The 16602-nt window shown below is 42.8% G+C and overlaps 2 protein-coding genes across 3 annotated transcripts in view; one reads left to right on the top strand and one right to left on the bottom strand.

The window, feature by feature from the left end:
- Positions 1–9165, bottom strand: part of LOC125304046 (proprotein convertase subtilisin/kexin type 5) — a gene marked incomplete at its 3' end in the record, with an annotated part of 111762 nt that extends 102597 nt beyond the window's left edge. For both annotated transcript variants that reach the window (XM_048258103.1, XM_048258104.1), the window contains 4 exon segments: positions 1185–1227; positions 1780–1848; positions 3232–3435; positions 8664–9165. In XM_048258103.1, the coding sequence (XP_048114060.1) occupies positions 1185–1227; positions 1780–1848; positions 3232–3435; positions 8664–8844 (497 nt within the window).
- A 677-nt stretch (positions 9166–9842) lies between these two features.
- otud7a (OTU deubiquitinase 7A) overlaps positions 9843–16602 on the top strand; it is a 102967-nt gene continuing 96207 nt past the window's right edge. Inside the window, 1 exon segment of the mRNA XM_048256726.1 lies at positions 9843–10041. The gene's annotated coding sequence lies outside the window, so the exon portion shown is untranslated.

Genomic DNA, 16602 nt, shown 5'->3' with positions numbered 1-16602 from the left:
ACTTACTTCTGTGTGACCTAGAAATAAGTATGTCAAGAAATACAAGAATTGTATTGGTGACAGTGAAAAACAGAGAGAGAGAAAGAGATAGAGAGAGAGATGAGGTGAAGCAAATCAGGAAGAAAAAGAAAGAGAAGAAAGAGAAAAATGGAGTGACAGAGTGAGAAAGAAGGATAGGGAGAAAAGAGAGTTAGACAGAGAGAGAAAGAAAGAGAGTGAAAGAGCAAGGAGGCCAACCTGACAGAGATGAATAGGGAGAAGGCTTCGCCCTGCCTGAAGTGGCTCTGTGTTGGGCCAGGGCTCAGGTATCTAAGTGTGACTCAGAACAGTAAGTAACCTGATGCACACAATGCCAGGGGCCCAGAACACAGGGGCACCCATCAGGCACAATCACGAGCCTGTTCTCTACACACACACACACACACACACACACACACACACACACACACACACATATATACTCATACACAGACACACACAAACATACTCTCTCTCTCTCTCGCTCTCTCTCTCTCTCTCTCTCTCTCTCACACACACACACACACACATACTAATACACCATACAGGAGAAGCTCACTTCACTTAATGCCAGAGCTCCTCTGTTTATGTTCGCATGTCAATGTTTACTGTTTTGGTGTTTTTGTGCTTTTTACAAGCTGTGGCGTGGGGGTGATAAAGCTTCTTCTGTGGTTGCAAAAAAAGCGAGAGGAAACTCTGTGGGAAAAAGCTGACTGTTTTATGATGTTGTAAATCCTCTGTGGTTTGTGTCTGTGTTGATTTCGGTGCGGTGCCTCTTTCAGTGACGTGATCTACGCACTGAGCGTCTCTGCATTCGCTGTGCCGACAGAATCAATAGCAAAAGCAATATTGTGCTCGCCTTCTGTTTCCTCGTGTCAAAATGATCTCAGTGCCACTGGGATGGCACTTAAAGGTGTGAGGCAGCCAGGGGTGGAATCCCAGAAAAAAAAGCAAAGAATAGACGGAGAGAGAGGAGAAAGGAAGGAAAGGAGAGAAGAAATGAGAGGAGAGGAAAAGTGAGGAGGAGAAGAGAGATGAGAGGAAAGGAAAGTAGAGATGACATGAGAAGAAAAAAGGGATAGCATCAGAGGAGAGCACTGGAGAAGAGGGAGATGGATGAGATAAGAAGACAGATTAGGAGAGCAAAAACCAAAAGGCACACTCACAGGAAGTACCCCTCGGTGCAGCTGTTGCAGAGCTCTGGGTCATCTGTTAGTGAGAACAAAAGTAAAGGTCAGCATGACCTTCACCACACTGTGACAGTGAGGGAGACTGTGCACTCAAACAGGCTTGATATATGCAGGTCCTGCGTATGATTTTTAATATTCTCAGGTCCCTGTGGGATATATTGGCAGAACATGGAATCACTGAAGAACACTGGAATCAATGATATTCCTGATGCATTTTTGTATTAACCTCCATCAACCTGACATGAACCTGAAGCTGAACTAATCCTCAAAATTCCTTAAAGTCTAAACATGACTAAAATATACTGTAGAATGTAGCATAGCATCCAGGAACTCTGTACAGCAGTCCCCTGGATCTTTCAGGCTTGCTGGCCTGCAAACACTACATTATTTTCAAGTCAAGACAAGATTATATTAAAAACACATAAATGTTGTCTCAGGTAAAGGTACCAACTCCACAACATTATTTCCCCCATGGAGATGAAGCAGTCTGTCAGATCTGATAAAGACGTACATATTTCAGAGAGGACAGAGAGGAAATGTGGAGTTGAAGTGGAATGGTGCTGCCGCTTACCTGGAGTGCATGACTTGCAGCCAGGCTCACAGTCAACACACTCGCCAGTCTCTGGGTCCTCTACCTGCCCTGGAATTAGGAGGACAAAACAGTTACTGTGTCATGTGTCATATATATCACTTTTGTATCACTCTTTCATGCACACATACTGTATATTACAAGTACAGCATCTGTCCAGCATCACTCTTTCTTTTCTATAGTCATACACAGCATATGTACAGCAGCATCACAAAATATCCTGGGGGAAAAAACAACAGACCTACTTCAACACTATATTACACAATACTCACTGAACCATTTTCATTAAGTTTTTGCACCTTGCTTGTTGTGTCAGAGGTTTCATTTTCTTCTAACTAGCCCTGTTTTGACCGTTTGATGCGAGTTAGGCTACTAGTAAGCCAATCCTATTACACATTCTCTTCCAAAGGTCATGCTGATCATTTTTGATGTAAATTAGAAGTGTGAACTGGCATAGCTACATACTGTAGGCAGTGTTGCAAAACTGTCGGCTTGTTGAAGTCTGTCAGGGCAATTAAACAGACAATAATGCTATTTGGATTTACATACGAGTTATTTCAATATTGCAAACAATTCATCTGTGACTCACAACGTTGCTTTGGAGTTGCGCATAGGCAGTTTAAGAAACACCGATATAAATCATAATATTTTACCACATCTGCTCGCGGGAAAACTATATAAAGATAGCACACTTTGAGCACAGATATACTGCTGTACAGTATTTCTTACTTGTTTTGACTATGCATCTTGTGCAGTATATTAGTGCAGCGCTCCCATCTATTTCTAGACTCTGCAACAGGCTCCATTTGATTTTATTTATAAAATGACTGTGAAGGATGCTTGAAGAAGTCCCTCATCACTCATCATAGCTAAACCCTCCCCCAGTTAGGTCTGGTCAAACTAGATTGTAGCCTACATAAGCTCAGAAGTATTCTTTGGTATTCTTTTCCAAAGCAAAGTTTTTAATTAATAGTGCCTATTTCTCGCTAAGGTTTACAAGATATAAGGGCACAAACCCTGAGCTGCCATCTCGGTTGCTTTTTTTTTTAGAGAGAGCAGCCCGGGGATTTTAGCTCAATTGTCAACAGGCTCGACTTCCCCATTCAACACAGGACAGCCTGGAAGAGGCCTCTGAAAAGCTTTTCTTTTTTCTTTCTTTCTTCTACTTTTTTCCTCTGTTGTTTTTCTTAGTAATATATTCAGAGTAAATAATCATAACTGTTCCTATCTATCACAATCTCGGGCACAATTAATTTGTTTAAAAGTTACTTTTTACTTATTAATATATTTCTTGTTTAATCTATATTTGCTATAGTATACTGTTTATTATAGTTATTTATTATAGTATATCTCATAGTATTACATTACTATCTAAAGGAGATCTGACGGATCTGCCTAAGGGTAATTGAAGAGCTCTTGACGTGACAGACTCACCCACTCTGCAGAGGGCAACCTGGCAGATGCCGCCGAAGAGCCGATAGCCATCCCTGCACTTGGCACAGACGTGGGCATCGACACACAGCTCGCAGTTGGCCATGCAGGGCAGGCAGGAATAGCGTGCCCGCTCTGGGTATGTTCCACGTGGGCAGTGGGGCCTGCAGTGGCCTTGGTGCAGGAAACGCTCCAGGCCTTCCTCATCTGCAGAGAGGCATGACAACGAGAGAAATGACAACATTCCAATAACAAATCTATAAATCACAGCAAAGAACAAAAGGTAGAGAGCATTTTTTCTCCTCCATGTCTTTGTATTCACTGTAACACGTATAATACACACTGACTTATGCGTGCACTCGTGGATCCACCTGTCTCTGCTTTATGCATTCTGTATGGCACAATATAGAGAGAACATTAATGCAAATTAGCAGACATTTTGTTTGTAGTTTTGAAATGAAATCCCATGAATTGATCTCTCCATTAGCATTGTGGGGGACCTTCCTGCATTGCACTCTTTGCTTTATCTGCCCAACGCACCTACTTTCAACTTACTGACCTGCGGCGCGTTTCCCAAAACCATAGTTGCTAACTAACTAACTTTGTTGGTTGCAATGCAATTTCCTATTGTCAACCAACTAAGTTGCTAACAGGTTAGCAGCTATGGTTTTGGGAAATGTACCCCTGACCGACACACATTAGAGCCCCCTATCACTTGCATTTGTAAAGTAACAATAACAATGGACATTATCTCTTCAAACCATATGTGTATGTACGTCTGGCCTCCTGTGCTGTAAGTCACTTGGGATGAGAGCATCTGCTAAATAAAACCTTGCAAATGATCAGAGCTCAAAAGGGTATGTGTGTGTGTGGGGAGCATCTGCCTGGGCGCAATCTGAGTAAACTCTCGAAGAAGAATTAAAGATGAGTGAGACACTCAGAAACAGCACTTCCTTAATGTGGTGGACAGCCGCCTCTGATTACTCTACTTCCTGTGTCTAATGTGGCCTCCATTAGCTGGAGATCCCCCTACCAGGAAATGGCTCGCCCTGCCCAGGGCAAAAGCCTTCTGGGAAAGGGAATCAATGGCTGTGCCCTCTTAATAGATCATCGGCCCTCGCCAAGTGGGTCTAACTGTCACATGGGCAACAGGATATTAGTACACGGTGCCAACTGCATGAAAGTTCACTGCATGAAATAAATCACTGTAAGGCATGCACACGCGCGCACACACACACACACACACACACACGCATAGAGACATGAACACACACACACACATATAATGTCTATGTTCTCTAGCCTTTGGGTGTTGGTAAAGACACTTAGTTTTGAGAGAGACACTAGTTTTTGTGTGAGTTGGTACGAGCACTTTGAAGAACGTACATACCGGTAATGGAAAATAATAAGAAAACTGGAGTGCAAAGTCTCACTTTACGTGACACAGTCATTAACAGCAATTCACATGCTCTTTTAATCATTTCTCTCACTAGTATTTCAGCTCTTAAAACTACACAAGCCCACCACATCAGGGCCAGTTCCAGTGCCAGCGCTGAACACCTGTCTGTGTCGTAGTGTTAATTTTGTCACCTATTTTTAATTTAGTCTTAGTCTTGTGATGAAATTTCCTTTTTAGTCTTTGTCATATTTAGTCATTCAAATATAATTTTTGTTAGTCAAGTTTTAGTCGACTAGAGGTCTCGTCATTTTAGTCTAGTTTTAGTCAAAAGAAAACTAAAGGTATCTTAGTCTTAGTCAGTTTTAGTCAACACATTTTAGTCTTTTTTTTTATAACAAATTATTTCTGATTACCATTTGAATCTCAATTTTCCAACAATATTGTGTGTCCACAGGGCTACTCGTCTGTTATAATTACTCATTCTGATTTTTTGTCAGTCAGTATGTGCACAGGTAAGTCGAGCTACAGTTATAGCTCGGCTGGGATTTGACCATAGAAAGTAAAAGATTTGACTGGACCACTGTCATATTCGTAGACCAGTGTTTCTCAAAGTGTGGTCCGGGGATCACTGGTGGTCCGCAAGCTATCCCAAGTGGTCCGTGAGCAGACGTGGTAAAATATAATATAGATGAGTTGTTTGCAATATTGAACCAACTTGTATGTAAAAACAGTTCTGCAACACTGTCTATGTAAGATATGCCAGTTTAAATCATACAGTATGAATCCACACAATAAGCAAAGTGCAAAGACAATAAGCAAGGTGGTTCAGTGAGTAGGCCTATTGTGTAGACTAATTATAGGCTACTGTTGAAGTAGGTCTAATCTTCTTTTTTTTTTAGCTAGGGTTAGTTATGTGGTCCTGAAACTGAAAAAGTTTGAGAAACACTGTCGTAGGCCAAAGTATTAATGTTTTACTCCGCCTCACTAGATGGCGATATGCGCCCAAACACAACACATTCCCCAAACAGACTCTCCATCTTAGCCATAGCTAACTTGCTAGCGAACTTTCCATATTAGCTTACTTGCTAACAAACTTTGCATCATCAGTCTAACTAGTTAAATAGTTGACATTACATGATGAACATTTTCGTATGGACATTCTGGGGGATGTTAATTTGTATGAGAGAAGCTTCAACTTCTGGGTATGTAGCTTTGTGGCATAAAGCTTAGGTAGTTAGCTTGCTAACTCTGGCAGAAATCTCCAGTGTTCTTGTTCCATGTAGTTTCGTGTTGCAGCCACAGGGTTGCAGCAACAGCATGTAGACTAGCCTACAGGAAAGCTGTTGCGTATGAACTCATTCGGAATATTTTGAAAACGTAACAGCTAGATATTCTGTCTTCTCATTTTGTAGACGAAAATGAAGAGAGATTTTATCTTAGTTTTTATTTCATGCAAAACATTTTAGTCTCGTCTTTTTTCGTCAACAATAATGCTTCTTAAGATAGTCTTAGTCAGTGTTTCAGGACATTACTGCCGTCTCGTCATCGTCTCGTCTTAGTCATGAAAAAAAAGGTCGTTGACGAACATATTTCCTCTCGTCTCGTCTGACGAAATTAACACTACTGTGTCGCTGGCATCGTTTGTAGCCTGTTAGCCTGGGATCTCCGTAAATAGCTGGTGTCAGCGTGAGGACACAGCCTGACAGGGGTTTGGTGGCGATAGACAAGGGTAAGCAAGAGCAGAGGAGGGCTCCAGGCGGCCATGTGGCGGTTTGGCGTGCGGACTGACTAATGTCGTCCTCCCACCTGCGGCACCCTTCGCTCCGACACGCAGCTCCTGAGGCCAAACACAGCCCTATCAGAGGCTTCCGCAACTGTCAGCTAGATTAGGGGTTGGGGGATACTGAATGGCACACACACCGAATTGATGAGGAGAATGACTCATGTTGTAAACAGTCACATAAACAGATGCACATACACACTAACACAAACACACACACACACACACAACTATATAACCACACACGTTAATGCACACAAAGTCAGTCAGAATCATCCAGCATGGCTCATCCAGAGATAAACAAAAATGTGCATGCACACTCACACAAACACACACACACACACTTTAAGGATAATTAAGGAAATAATCACAGTGCCATCACCACTAGGCAGCTGCCAGTCTGTCATCCGTAACAAAGAAATGGCTTGGAGGGTGTCCTCCATGTTGATCTGACTCCTTGCTGACATGCTGAGACACCAGGTCTTTCAACAGAATTATAGTCCACACTATTTTTGTATTTGTGGTTTGTGTGACTGATGTACAATGTACAACACAATGTACCTGCAGCCCTTCTGCTAACCTTCACCTAATTATATGATTAGTACGGTCTCCGACAAATAATTACTACATTTTATTTTTTGAACTGAATTTGCAATTGCAAAGCATCTCCTGGATGGATCCTGGCCTATTCTGGTTCAGATAAGTTAACTGATGATGATGACAATGACAAGGACAATGACGTAATCCATTTTAGAATCAGGTGTTATCCACTCGCCAGTCACAAAGAAGTCACTAAAAACACTGCAAGTACCAAGTTCAAAAAGCACCGTTTAAATACGTTTAAAATTGGGCAAAACACCAACAGATTTGACCTTTGAAATGTAAATGCACCAATGCAATTTCCTCAATAACTTAGGTAGTCAGTAGTAATACCAAAGTTCCAAAATTGACCTTTTAAATGTATTCTGTGTTATTGCCTCATAAAGCTCATATTATTTACAGATATTTCTACTTAAGCATGCACTTCACTTATCATCACTTATCTGTGCACCTGCAATACCACGGAAACAAACTAGGGCAGCCATGATCTTTGTTTTGCATATAATGGAAAAGCTTTGCTTTGTCTGCTGTGATAAGCCAGGCCTGTTCTATTCCCTGTGTCCCTAGGTAGTTTCTGAGCAAAATGTGGAGGTAGTGCTGGGTGTGGGGGTAGTTGGGCAGGGGTGGTGGTGGGAGTGGGGGAGAGACAGACGCCGAGAGCCTGAGACCAGGCTTCTCTGGGTCAAGGCACCTATAGAAGGGCCCCGGGGGACGTTTTTCTGTGGTGTGACAAAGGCCCCTGTCTGACATTATCAAATTTCAGTGCTCACAGCAGAGGAACAGGAAGCGATCTCACACCTTAACACCACTGGGCTTTGCACTCTTGCATTCACATCCATTTCTGTGATTACATTTGGCCAGTCATGGTCATTAACTACGCCTAATGCTAGTGAACCTGTGAAGATGAGTGACTGAGGATGATGATGACGATGATGATGATGATGGTGATGGTAATGATGACGATGAAGGTGACGGTGTTAGTCATGCTTTGCCTCTCTTTCACTCTCTTTCTTACTCTCTCTCTTTGCCTCTCTTTCACTCTCTTTATTTCTCTCTCTCTTCTCTGCACACCCCACCCCACCCAACCCCACCTAACCCAACCCATGTGTGTGTGTGTGGCATTGTCTGCATTTAACTTGCTCTCCTTTCATGCCATGTTTGGAACCATTAAACAAATCCTCCTTTGAGGTGCACGTCTCTTTGGCAGCCTGGTTAATGGCTGTGTGCTATCTTTTGTCTTCCCCTGTTGCAGCTGTGCAGTGCTTTGGAAAAGCATACGCAGAAAGAGGAACATTTCTCCTGAGCACTTTAAGAGTTTCAACATGATAAGTGCTTTGTGAATGTACACACAGTGAAGAGAGCCTAATAACTCAGTAACCAAAAAAAGTCTTTGTCACATTTTTTAGCCGTTGTGGTAAGAAGCTCATTTTTGAGGTAAGAACAAAAACTCAGACTATGCCTCAGCATTATTTGTAGAATAAGTTATTACAATCAACCAAACGTATCTGAGAAACGTTGTAGATTTATGGTAGACTATGTAGATTTTTGAATCACAACACAACATCAACCTTCATATTGTTTTCCGTCATGATGATATTTAAGCCATAAAAACAATCAATCTCAAACAAATAACGTTGGCGTTGGTACATTGCTTACCTACTCCACAAGAGGTACATTCGAATAGTTCGTGGCCCGCACATTCTGAGCAGGTGGGATGACAGAGGACGCACTGATTCTTCAATGCAAACTGCCCACTTGGACACGGCTGCGATGAAGGTTTGCTTTGAATATACCCAACGCAGCATAGAAAAACCAGCGGCATGAAACTCGTCTTCATATCTAATTATAAACTAGGCTACACCCGCAAGGATGAGACGAGGATGATGATAATGATCCTCTGAAAAAAAATAATTCCATTAAGCTCGACGCGCAGAACAGGTGGACCGCTGGGATTGACAGCAACGATAGCCTCTCACTGTGGCAACAAACAAAACTAGTCGGGCAAGTTTGTTGGAGGGGATTGGTCAAAAGAGAGACTCTGGGGGACCACCCCGTCTGAGTTTCCCTTGACAAACTCATTAAGAGTGTTCTATTTGCAGAGAGCACTTAAAGCAAATATGTAATTTCTTTATTGTATATTGATTTAGCTTGTTGCAATCAGACAAAGATCACAGATAAAAAACTTAGCTTAGCCATCTTTTTTCCTCTTACAATAAAAGTTGCTGTTACTAATAGCATAGGCTACATGTGTGGCCTAAAATAGGTCGCCAGTATGCATGCATGACCAATTTATCTCTGTTCTACTTCTGTCAAACAAACTTATATGATACCCTAACCGTATCTATCAACTTTTGGGTAGCCTGCACCATGGTGTCCTGGTCTATCCTAGTGAAATCACACTCGCCTCAGTGTTTTCACAGTGCCACAGACAGACTTCTGACGCCATCCACTGGCTGCCGGCGCTCCATCACTATGTCTGTCGTGGTAGCCTGCAGTTCGGGGAGTGAATTCAGAGACACAACTAACTGAGTAGCCAAGTTCAAATTTTGCAGACATGCAGACAGATATAGCCTACTAAATTATGCCACGTTATGTTTAACAACTACCATCAATGGATAGTCCTACGCATGTTTTAGCCTGACATCCATTGGTTTCCTTTTCTGGAGATTAAACCTATATACAGCAACAGGATAGGATATACAGGATCAGCAACAGCCGCGTTGCTTTTGCGTTTTACGTCATCTGTAAAGAGATGTGGGCAGGTAGCATAGACTTCAAGACAATCGCGTTCGCAGGTAGGCGCAGCGAGCGGTAGAAGGCGGATCAGTCCTTCCTTGACGTCAGACGGTGGAAGAGATAGGGGTAGGCGTGACTTGCGCTTCTGCTGCAGCGGAGAATGACATGAGGATGAGAGAGATACCGACAGCCAGACGCAAAAGGCTGTCTTGTCAAGGGGTAGAAACAAACCATACGTAAAAGGACTGAATAACCCAAATTCACAGAGCGATGGGAAATAATGACTGAAATCACCAAGGTAAGAACGTTTAGTGCTTTCTTCATCGCAGACTATCAATACAAACACTATAGGGTATGATATAACCAGATGTTGGAATCACTGCGTATCCCGGGCAGGTGCATCTGATGTCTAAACATGCCGAAGGCTCGGTAACTTGCATCTCCAGATGTCGTTGGTTATTTTTATAAGGTAACGTGTGCGAAGAAAGAAACAAAAAGCATCGGGGTGGAGCAGTGCAGAAGGTGTGAAATTTTTTAGATGGAAGGGCGTCTTTTGCTCAGAATCGAATTCAACGCTAGCCGGATGCCTGCTTGAAAATCCCTTTGTCTTTAGTCCTTAAACATAGAGTGTTACTGTAGTGTGTGGACACACTGCGTCCAGTGATGCAAAACTGCATTTGTAGGCAACGTCCAGCAATTAAAAATGTGAACACCAGCGATGTTTTTTCGTCAGCACCCCAGAATTCTCTGTATCAGACTAAGGTTCTCCACGCATCACGATTGGGTTCTCAGAATGAAAAGGTGTTCCAGTTGCCACTGACGGCTAGTTATTCAACCATAACAAGCAGTAGCCCAAACGTGATCACGTCAAAACGTCACATCTGTCCGTGATTACAAATGAAGCGACAGTGTCTGGAGTTCGTGGGCTACGCTGCCAGCATCAGAATTGGTCTTCTTATATTCTCTTAGGTGGTGATTTGCAGAGTATCCAATATCCTGTCTCCGTTATATTTACCTTTTATGCTAACCTGGTATGATTGTGGTGATTTTGGGTTTGCGACCTAAACAAAACTATAGGCCTCAACATTGTTATGCAGAAGTAGGTTTGCATAGCCTACTGCTCATAGCCTTGCTCAGATGCACGTAGACATATTGCTTTGGTCCTCTTACGGGCCATACACTAAGACAGGTTTACTAGTCGGACCAATGTAGGTATCAACAGAAATCGAAGGATACAAGACTTTGGGATGCCTTAGTTAAAGCAATACCTGCTCTAGCACAAAAGTTAAAGTAATCTACAGCAACTGTAATTTCATGGTAGACTATTAGGACCATGTGGATATGGGTATATTATCTTGTGACAGCAGTCCCTGTTTTATGTAGGTTATCTTGTCCAAAGAGCTGGAGAACAGGAAGGCGATAAGTAGTATAGCTGGACTTTCATATTTGGTTGTGTTATAGGTATCACTTGGTACACATACTTAATACCATGTGCATGCGTGATATGATGAGCTCAAGACACATGCACACAATTACTGTAAATGCTGTGTATGATAGGCCTATTTCCAGAAACATTTTAATTGCAGAGATATTTCTCTTAGATGTATCATCATAACCCACACATTCTCCTTTTCCCCTGTCCAAACCAAAACAACAGCCCACGGAGGGAAATATTATGTTGATTGTAGGCGACCAGTTTGTTGAACACAATGAGTCAGTAGTGTTCACATATGATACATATCATATTTCTCAGGAGACAACATGCAATAATCACGACTGACTGACCGTGAAGGAGTGGAAAAAAACTGTAACAACTAGAAACATCTAGTATTCTTTAATTAAGCTTTACCCAATAGAAACCTTTGAAGCACCGCTGACATTATGACCTAATCCTGTCTGTTTTAAACCCAATTATTAAGTCTCTGACCCCATCCACTTTGTAGAATTAACTAACTCAAGTGATTTTGATGTGAGGTCTATGTCTTTGCATGTGTGACAGCTCGCTCTGTTACCCTGTGGTCCCAGTGGAAACTGTGCTGGAGAGCGCTAGGCTAGTTGTGCCATGTCAGGGGCACTCAGTGTGTCGAAGTGGGGTGGTGCTGTGATTGGGAGACAGATGGACCATCAGGCCAGGACAGTTAAGCGGAACTCCAGAGTGGCCTAGCCTTGGGTCTCTCTCTCTTTCTCTCTCTCTCTCTTTTCCTGTGAGCCCAGGCCTTAGGGACCAGGCCTGGCATGGTTTCAGTCGCCATGGCGAATTGTTTCCCTGTCACAGGCACTTTAGCCAGAGAAAGCATGAGCAGAAATGATGGCTGTTGCATGATCAAGGCCAGACCGACTGGCCAACAGGCCGGCAGCAAGGGAGGACAGAACTAGAACTCTCTCTCTGGCCCTCTACTCGCCTCTCTGTGCCTCTGACTCTGGTTTGTTTGAGTCCTGCACATTTCATTTCATTGCTACGTACTTGTGAGTTAGACAGAATGTCCCTGGAGCTGCTGTTGTCTCACTATTGTGTCATGACACTGTTGCATGCGATTGTTCAATGAGTACATCGTGGGAGACGATTACTTTCCATTCACCCATTCACAGATTTGATTTCATAATAGAAATAGTTATGTTTGCTGAGCTGAATTTTGACCTTGTAGGTCAATAGCTGAAAGCAAAGCCCTGTATGTACCATAAACATCTTAATGCTTTTTATCTGAGTGATTTTGAAAACCATGGGGTTTCTAGGCTTTGGAGCATGGGTCATAATGTGAAATCTATGACTGACAGTCACAGTATTGATCAGATGGCTTTGGGGTGAAAAGGACCAGAGCTGTATACTGAGCTTCATCAAAAGTGAATTCCAATCCCCCTTCCCCTCCAACACACCCTCCCTGCCAGCCTCCCCCCACCCTTCCCTGCCAGCCCCACATCATTCCCCAAAAGTTTTAGTCCCAGAGAGGAGATGGAGTGAGTCAAGTGGCCCGTGGCAATCAGCGCTCAATCACGCCGCGGCACTTTGAAGTGGGCCGAGCTCTGTTGACGTCTCCACAGGTGGGGAAGCAATGTTAAGTGGTTTGTCTGTGAGCAGAGAGAGAGAGAGAGAGAGAGAGAGAGAGAGAGAGAGGTCGCCTAGAGGCCGGAGGGGGGTGTCCCCCCACATGAGAGAAAAAGCAAAGGAGAGAGGGAGAGAGAGGGAGGGGGGAAGTAGCTTAGAACAGAAAGGGAGATAGGGAATGAGAGAGGGAGGCGGAGGAGAGGTATGTAAAAAGAAAGAGAGTGGGAGAGTAAGGGAGAAGGGGGTTAAGAAGTCAGAGAGATACAGTAGGCCTACACGGAGTGGTTTGACTGGATGAGAAGAATGGATGGAGAGAGAGAGAGAGAGTATAATTTAGAGGTTGGGAGGGAATGAAGGAGATGAGGGAAATGTTGGGGGAGGGAGTCAGACATTAAAAAAAGGAAGAGTGCAGGGAAGAAAGCTTTTTTGAAAAAGCCATCCGCAGGCTGGCTGATTTAAGAATTTACATTGGTAAAGCCTCTTGTTTACTATGCCCTTAGCTGCAAAATAATGTAGAGTCTGCAAACTGCAGATGGACACACCACCACCGCATACTGTGTGCTGCATGTATGGAATTCACACCTTGCTAATTTGAATTTACAAATCTGTAATCTGGAACTACAAATGTAAACATTTGGCCGCACCACTAGATGTGTATATACCTTTAGCCCATTAAGACCTTTGAAGTTGTTAAAGGAGAAATCCGACGATTATTCACATAGATCTCCATTTCTCGAGGTCAGGTCCATAAGGAAAAAAAACCCAGAAAACAATCGGTTTTACCTAGCTCGAGTTGCTAGTTCCAGCAGTTGAAGCAGCCAGGCAGCTACAGTGCTACACTGTGGGGGCATGTCTGTGAGCCCCTATGTTCATGCCCCCAGAGTGTGGTGCTGTAGCTGCCTGGCTGCTTCAACTGCTGGAACTAGCAACTCGAGCTACTGTAGGTAAAACCGATTGTTTTTGTCTTTTTCGTACCGACAGTACTCGTGACCTCGAGAAATGGAAATTATGTGAAAAATCGCTTTATTCACAAACTTTACTAAAAGCGCATATATTCCAAAACGCTTGGCTGGCTTTTGACCTGCGAATACTTAGATGTTCCTTTAATATCTTTCTAAATCACTCTGTAAATGATGGAGATTAAGCTGACATGCAAATTGAAAGATTAAAGGCCTTATCACTGTCAGCAATGTGACCAACAGAGTATTGGCACTGAAGGTCAGGGTCGACTACCTGGAACCTTCGGATCCTTTCTGTTTTTGGGGGTTATTCTGCCCACAGCAGGTCCACTATTCTAAATTGATCCAATTTTTCTCAAGGTCCTTTTGTGGGATGGAGTATATTTTTACTACCAGCACCCCACCTCTCATAAACAATCCATATTAGCCTCATCTACAAAACAGGTGCTTATGGGTGCCTTTTCTCTAATTTTAATTGATATTGCAAAATACATAATTTTTATATTGAATGTGTCTTTGGACATGTTTGTATGACAATGGTGCTGATGTCTGTACTGATGTGTGTTAGTGATACTCTGTCATTGCCTAAGGCACTGAAGTCAAACACTGCAGACATGTGACTGTCTTAAACTTATCTGATTTAATATCTCTGACGAGCCAGACCCACATCAAGATGTAGGGTCTGGGGTCTCACCATTCACAGTGCTCAGTCCGAGGGGCGGGATAAACGGTTGTCTTTCAAATTCCCTTTGCACACAATAGGATAGCGCTACAATTCATCCCCCATGAGTCCCATGCGTTTTCCCACCAGCGGAACTAGTTGGCTAGTTCAAACTTTTGCCAACTTAAAAAAAGCTTAACTCGCGTCACGCTGTCGGCCAACAGCAACATTCATCTTCTTTGTTTTTAAGTAGCAGGGAATTTACACTGAACTGTCGCAACTCTGCCATCATTATGTTAAGCCTGTATACACGATGTGATTGGGCTGATTGAAGTTTAATTTTTCCAGCTCGCAAGCCAACAGAAAGCTAGAAGACTACCCTTACATTTGCTGCCGCTAGGGTGCGTCTAGATCTGAAGACAGCGAAGCGAAGCAAATGTAAGAGAAACAGTAGCATGGTGTCAATTTTTTTTGTCAAAATGTTCAACAAAACGCACTATGTAACAACTTACTTCACCCAGCCAAAAAGAGAGGCCTAACTGAGTACTGATGTAGGTTTGTGCAGGTTAAGCGTTTTTAAAGATGGACTAGTGACTGTTTTATGTGCATCGTTTGCTTTGCTCTAAGTGACACTCAGCACTTAGTGTGCAAACACAAAACTAGTCACTCAAGTTTGATTACTCAGAGCTCAGTGTGTCCTTGTGAGGGCGAGTCTGTTCCCACAGGAAAATAGCCACTGGACGCACACACACACACACAGACACATACACACACACCCACACACACACAAAGAGCATCATATAAAACCGTGTGGCACAGTTTGGAGTTGGAGCAGGGAAACGGCTCCTGCTGTAAGACCGGAGAGGAGAGAGACTGTAAAGTGGGACAGACTCAAGTGCACGTCGGCCCTGATGATTGAGGCAGGAGAGCTGTGAGGTCAGTGTGCAGTTCTTTTACCTCAAAATAACGGCTTTAAACTCATTTCATGCCACTCTGACTTACACTGAGGACAATGGAGTATCTGACATTGCAGACGCATGCATGGAAAACCTGGTTTTGGACTATGTAATGTTGTTGTGGGTAGGAGGTGGGTTGGTACCCCCGTAGTGCTAAATGGTTACTTAGTACGTCAAAAATTGCCGAATGGGGGTATGCCTACATTTTGTTACTTTAAAATGCTCTAGTTGCTCTCTGGTGGCTTTGAGATCAAATAATAAAATAAACATCTTGTTCTAGAACATAGCTGGATCTTCAAGATTGTGAGATAGTATCAAGGAAAGTTATCTCAGTTAGAGATGACATGTGCTACACATATGCCATGTTTTTTTTTTGTTTTGCTGTTTTTTATTTTGTTTTTAAGTTAATGACATGTTATCTGTAGAGGGAGAGAGCATATTCTGTCAGTATTGACATACATAAAGGTGGAGGTTACAGAAGTAGTAACCATGGAATGATTTGCCCTGGAGGGTCATTTTTGAGATCTAATGTAGAGTGTAATACATGATTTAAGAGCCCATAATCTAAGCGTCCAATCTTAATAATTTCCAGCAAAAAGAGCAACAATTTTTCATCACATTAATATATCAACATAATTGTTTGTACAGTTCAAGAACCTCCATCCTATTCAGTTAGATTTATGTGTGGTAATAATGTAATTGCCTGATTTGTAGCCTAATTTAAAATAGTTTGAAGCATAATTCATTCATACATCAAAAGTTTGACCAAACATGTGGTGGAATGTCACGTGATTAAAACTCTCTCTTGCTCTGTCGAAGCAAAGGCTGTTAACATAAGAAAGCTTTGCCAGTGTGTGTGTGGGTGAACATGTGTGTGTTGAGTGCACTCTGTGTTGTTGCAAGCCTTTTGCAGGAAGAGACATATAGAATTAGCATTGATTGAGGGCACTTTGGCAGAGGTGAAACAGAAGCACCACGTGAGCATGAGTAAGTGCCTTAGTTCTGAGAATACTCTTATTGATGCACCTTGAAAATACTCACACCACACATGGATGTGGTGTGTGTGGGGTTTTTATATATTCTTTTTAGCCATCTGACAAGGAAATCCAAGGAACATCTGTCAGGTAGCAGTCGGCATTTACTGAGGAAGCTAGCACCTTACGAACACACACACACACACACACACACACACACACACACACACACACACACACACGGCCTACATCCCAGGCAGACAGTA

The sequence above is a fragment of the Alosa alosa genome, chromosome 11 (genome assembly GCF_017589495.1).
Source record: "Alosa alosa isolate M-15738 ecotype Scorff River chromosome 11, AALO_Geno_1.1, whole genome shotgun sequence".
Lineage (NCBI taxonomy): Eukaryota > Metazoa > Chordata > Actinopteri > Clupeiformes > Clupeidae > Alosa > Alosa alosa.
This window is presented reverse-complemented; position numbering and strand designations above follow the sequence as displayed.